Source organism: Alligator sinensis, unplaced genomic scaffold, assembly GCF_000455745.1.
Source record: "Alligator sinensis unplaced genomic scaffold, ASM45574v1 scaffold1222_1, whole genome shotgun sequence".
NCBI classification, from domain to species: domain Eukaryota; kingdom Metazoa; phylum Chordata; order Crocodylia; family Alligatoridae; genus Alligator; species Alligator sinensis.
The window spans coordinates 356,981-362,554 of NW_005842620.1; the positions used below are offsets into that span (position 1 = coordinate 356,981).

Genomic DNA, 5,574 nt, shown 5'->3' on the forward strand with positions numbered 1-5,574 from the left:
GGAGGACAGGGCTGGGGAGAGGAGCCACCATCTGTCAGAGGTGGCCAGATGCCTGGCTGGGTTTGGCATGCTCTGGCAGCCTGCTGGGAGGAACATGGGAGCACCCCCATCCTGCTGGCCTCGGCTAGTGCAGGCAGCCTACACACCCCTCTCCCTCCGAAGGATGAATGTCTGTCTGTTTTGTTCACTCCTTACCTAAACTACAGTGTTTAGAGTAAACCACAAAACTTATATCGCTTCTACCTTAGGATTTTTGAACATCCATACTTAGCCTAAATTTCCACTGCAAATTTTCATATATAAAGTTCAGATTTTACAGGTTTTTTTCTTTTTTTAACGTAAAACACAATTGGAAGTACTGGTACTAGTACACTAAACTAAATACCTGGACAATATAGGTGCTGTACCAGTTATCAGGCTTTTAACTATCTGAAAAGTACAAGCATTTTGTTTAGGTGTGCTACATGAAATGTGCTTTCATAAAATTTTTACTTTACTTTTTTCCCCCCCCCCACTCAAACTACTGATTAAATAATGCCTAGAAATAATGCTGGGTGCCTATACTTGTAGTAAGCTTCAAAAGGTTTCTCCTACTCAAGGTTAAATAAGTATTTGAAATATTCAGTAATACTGGTGCATGTTTTCTGACCTACAAAATGTATGGAGAAGTGTTTTAAAGTGAAAACTATGATTAAGACCTTATAGGACAACACTGATATTTCCCAAGTCTGATAGTAAACTGACTGGTATGTGATAAGCAAACATTCAGTATCCCAGTGGAAATGTGTCATCTATATTCAACATACAGAACTACTAATTTAAAGAAAATCAAATAGAGTATTAATTGTAAGGAAATAGCAACAACCCCTGTAATAGCCAATGTTAGGCCACCAAATTATTTAATATTCTTATGACTTTCTCTCAAGCTGTTGTAAAATCTCCAGCAAGGTACTGAAATTTGGCAGAAGGCAATCCTTGGTTCAGGGAAGTGTTTGATTGGGAACTTCAAAAACCATCAGCTTTTTAATGGAATAATACTTCTATAACTGTAATGTAGAACAAATTTGAATCATAAATAAAACAGGTAACAGCAGGTTTATGCAAATACTGACTAGCATTAGGCAGAAGGTAGGGCAGGGTAGCACCTTAGAGACTAAATGGTTCAGAGAGGCATGAACTTTCATAGGAAATAACCCCCTTTTTCAGATCCTATGGGTGGAGATGAGACTTATTAAACAGAAGTCTTCCCTCTGGTTCATAATTTAGTGTCTATTGCATTGTGCTCAAAAGCCTTTATTTTCCCTCAAAAAATTAAATTTAACACTTAGCATTTAGGAAAACACCAGTAAAATGGTTTGGATATACTTTTATAAAAACAGCCTAGTGACTTGTTTTTAAATAATTAAGTATAACTAGGCCTCGTGTTTTAACAAATAGGAGTTGAATAAAGGTTACATTTAGTTTTGATTATTATATACTGAATTCAACAAATCAACTAACTCAATGACTGTAAGAGATATTAGGGAGGAGGGGAGGGGGAAACGATGGCATACAAATCTCAACAGCTTTCCACGTATCTGATACCTACCTTGTTGTATCGTTAGTTGGCAAGGCGGACATTCTCCTGCATGGCACACCTGAGTACAGTTATGTTTACGACAATTTAACGTATTCCCACATACATTTGAACAATGAATTGTGGTGGACTGGCCACAGCGCACTGAGTGACTGTAGATAAATAACAGGATGATTAGTAAATTATCTTACTAGGACTTAAGTATTCCATATACATTCATCCAAGTAATTGCTTTGCAATATGAGCCGCAATTCTTCAAAGGAAATATACAATAATAGAATGCATTAAATTGTCCAGAAACTAAAAATGGATCATATCTCTAAGTCTAAGGCAGGCTACTATGTAATTCTTCGCACATCAAAACAGAGAAAATTGCTTGATGTCACATTAACTGGATATACTGCATTATTTAAAATACAGAACACCCTTTTATATTATTTATGAAATCTTTTAAAAGTTTAAAATTAACTTTGTTGCCAAGACTGTCATTAAAGCATCTCCTTTCTAGTAGTGCATTACAGACATTGGTAACTTCCATAATATGCTTATTCTTTTTCACAGACTCTCTTCAGGTTGACAAGTATGTTTAGAGCATAGTATCTGACTTTTGTAGATTTTATTTATACCATTTACAACACATAATAGCATATACATATTTCAGCCTTGTATATTTGGAAAAGAAGATACTGAGATCTGTGAAGCACTTCTGTTTCCTATGGGGTTCATTCCACACTGCTAGATCAGCTCCCAAAAAAGCTGCCACCTACACAGATGAGCATTATGATTGTATCAGAAAATCTCACTGTGCCAGGCGAGGAGAGTTTCTTTATATTGGTACCAATCCAATACTGGACTGATGTATCGGTGCACCTCTGAAAACTCCAGACATATAACCAGGGTAAAGTTATCTTTTAAATGACCCGGCCTCAGCCCTGAATGTAAGAAAAGGGACCTTGATTTTGATTTGGTAATATATGAAATAACAGTGCATTTCTTACTTTAATTACTTAAAGTTACAGTGCCCCAATAAGGTTTTTTTTACTTCTATAATACCGATACAGCCTCTTAATCTAAATTCAAACTTCAGTTCTTTTGTCTGCGATACGATGCAAAGACTAGTAATGTTAGTAGCAGAACAACATTCCTTCTGTAAAACCCATGCGCTGATTATAGAGTTGTGGGTGCCATGATTTTGTACAGCTATACTAAATGGACTTGGCCCTTTCATAGTTTCATAGTAGGTAGAGTCGGAAGGGACCTGAGCAGATCATAAATCCCGCCCCCCTGCCACAGCAGGAAAAAGTACTGGGGTCAAAGGACCCCGGCAAGGTGTTCATCTAACCTCCTCTTAAAGACCCCCAGGGTAGGAGCCAGCACCACTTCTCTTGGAAGTTGGCTCCAGATCCTAGCCGCCCTGACAGTGAAGTAGCGTCTCCTGATGTCTAGCCTGAATCTACCCTCTGTCAGCTTGTGACTCTTATTTCTAGTCACTCCTGATAGTGCTCAGGGGAACAGGGACTCCCCCCAAGGCCTGCTGGTCCCCTCTGACTAGTTTGTAACAGGCCACTAGATCCCCTCTCAGCCTTCTCTTGTGGAGGCTGAACAGGTTCAGGTCCCTTAGCCTCTCCTCGTAGGGCCTGCCCTGCTGGCCTCTGATCATGCGAGTGGCCCTCCTCTGGACCCACTCCAAGTTGTCCACATCACTCCTAAAGTGTGGCACCCAGAACTGGACACAGTACTCCAACTGCAGCCTGACCAGTGTTGCAGAGAGGGGGAGGATCACCTCCTTGAACCTGCTCGAGATGCATCTGTGGATGCATGACAAGGTGTGGTTGGCCTTCCTGACCGTGTTCCCACACTGTTGGCCCATGTTCATTTTGGCATCAATAATGACTGCAAGATCCTTTTCTGCCTCTGCACTGACGAGAAGGGAGTTCCCCAGCCTGTAGGTATGCTGCTGGTTCTTCCTCCCCAGGTGCAGCACCTGGCACTTGTCAGTATTGAAACCCATCCTGTTCTCATCCGCCCACCCCTGTAACCTGTCTAGGTCCAATTGCAGCCTATTCCTCCCTTCTAGCGTGCCCACTTCTCCCCACATCTTAGTGTCGTCAGCAAATTTGAACAGGGTGCTTTTTACCCCCTCATCCAAGTCACTGATGAAGATGTTGAACAGTGCGGGTCCGAGGTCCAAGCCCTGGGGGACCCCACTGCCCACATCCCTCCAGGTCGAAAATGACCCATCCACCACCACTCTCTGGGTGCGGCCTTCCAGCCAGTTAGCGACCCATTTGACTGTGTAGGTGTCGACGCCACAGTCGACTAGTTTTTTGGGGTGAGAGACAGTGTCGAAGGCCTTCAAAGTCCAGAAAGACTACGTCCACTGCTACCCCTGTGTCTAAGGATTTTGTGACCTGGTCATAGAAGGCCACCAGGTTGGTCTGACAGGACCTGCCTCTAATGAACCCGTGTTGGTTGCCCCTAAGCATAACCTCCCCTACTAGCCCCTCATGGACATGCGCCAGGATAATTCTCTCAAAAAGCTTACCCAGGATCGAGGTAAGACTGACTGGCCTATAATTTCCTGGGTCCTCCTTCCTCCCTTTTTTGAATGGGGACCACACTGTCCCTTTTCCAGTCCTCTGGCACCACACCAGAGCACCATGAATGCTCGTAAAGCCATGCCAGGGGTCCTGCAATGACCTCTGCTAATTCCCTCAGCACTCTGGGGTAGAGGTCGTCAGGACCAGCTGATTTAAATACGTCCAGTCCCTCCAGAAGTTCCCTGACTAGGTCCTCACTGACCCTAGGCCTGAGTGCGCCTCCCCTGGGGCCTGAGGGGATCCCAGCGGATGGGCTGATCCAGTCCCTACTCAGGAAAATGGAGGCAAAGAAATTGTTAAATAGGTTAGCTTTGTTGTCTGATGTGATGACCAGATTTCCTAGTGTGTCTTGCAGAGGCCCCATGTTACCCAGTACCTTCTTTCTACTCCCTATGTATTTAAAAAAGGACTTCTTGTCGTCCTTGATCTGGGTAGCTAGTCCCCAGTTCCATCTCTGCCTTGGCCTTCCTGACTGTCCCCCTGCAGCCCTGAGCAACCAAGGTATAGTCCTCCATGGTGATGGGAGGACTATACCTCAGTTGCTGGGGGTTTCAGTCCTCTTAAACCAATATCATAGATGTTCAGATGAAAAGGCAAATGTAATGCTTTGGGAAAAGAGAAATAATACCATAAGAAGCAATTTGCAGCTCCAGATAACCTGACCCCAATATACAGGACAGTATGTCAGACTAACTAAAGGCAGCTGGAATTCTATATGTAAAACAGTAACTCTAATATTATTTGAAGTTTTTAGCTGAAATTAGTATACCTTTAAAATTAATTACATCTCTTATTCCAGGTTGGCTTGCTAACAAGGCGACCTTAAACCATAACTGGGAGAAAGTGTGGCTGGAGGGGGCGAAATAACTTTATTTAAATTTTTTAAAATAAACATAATTAAAAAAAATTTTTTTTTGCTTTTTTATCACCTTTCCTCAATATCCTTATGGTATCAAATGGAAAGGCAGATTTTGAAAAGTGAGGTTAAAATGTTAACAAATAAATCAAAAACGGTGCTTTCTACAAACTGCTAGATATTTCTGCAATCCATGGCTGACTCGCTCCTGATCTTCAGGATCAACAACTAAGCCCTTTTCATTCTGTGGGAATGAAAGCAAAGATTTGATGCATTTCTAAAGAAAGTGTTTGATAGCACATGGTTTTTATTCCATTTGAAAGTACAGGCAGCCCCTGCTTAACACAGTTTCACTAAGCACTATTTTGCTATAGCGTTCATTTAAAATTCATACCTCGTTTCACTTAGCGCTGAGCCAGTTTCGCTATAGCACTCAATGAAACAGCAGCAGCAAGAATCGGTGTGGCAGTGAGTGGGCAGGAGAACATGAGCTCGGGGCCTGCACTGGTGCCACAGGGCCAGGGCAAGCAGGGGCGGCACAT

At 42.6% G+C, this 5,574-nt stretch overlaps 1 protein-coding gene across 4 annotated transcripts in view; it reads right to left on the reverse strand.

Annotated features, from left to right (window-relative positions):
* NFX1 (nuclear transcription factor, X-box binding 1) overlaps window positions 1-5,574 on the reverse strand; it is a 95,952-nt gene that overhangs the window by 60,755 nt on the left and 29,623 nt on the right. For all 4 annotated transcript variants that reach the window (XM_025215073.1, XM_025215074.1, XM_025215075.1 and 1 more), the window contains exon 7: window positions 1,589-1,728. In XM_025215073.1, the coding sequence (XP_025070858.1) occupies window positions 1,589-1,728 (140 nt within the window). The remainder of the gene's footprint in view (window positions 1-1,588; window positions 1,729-5,574) is intronic.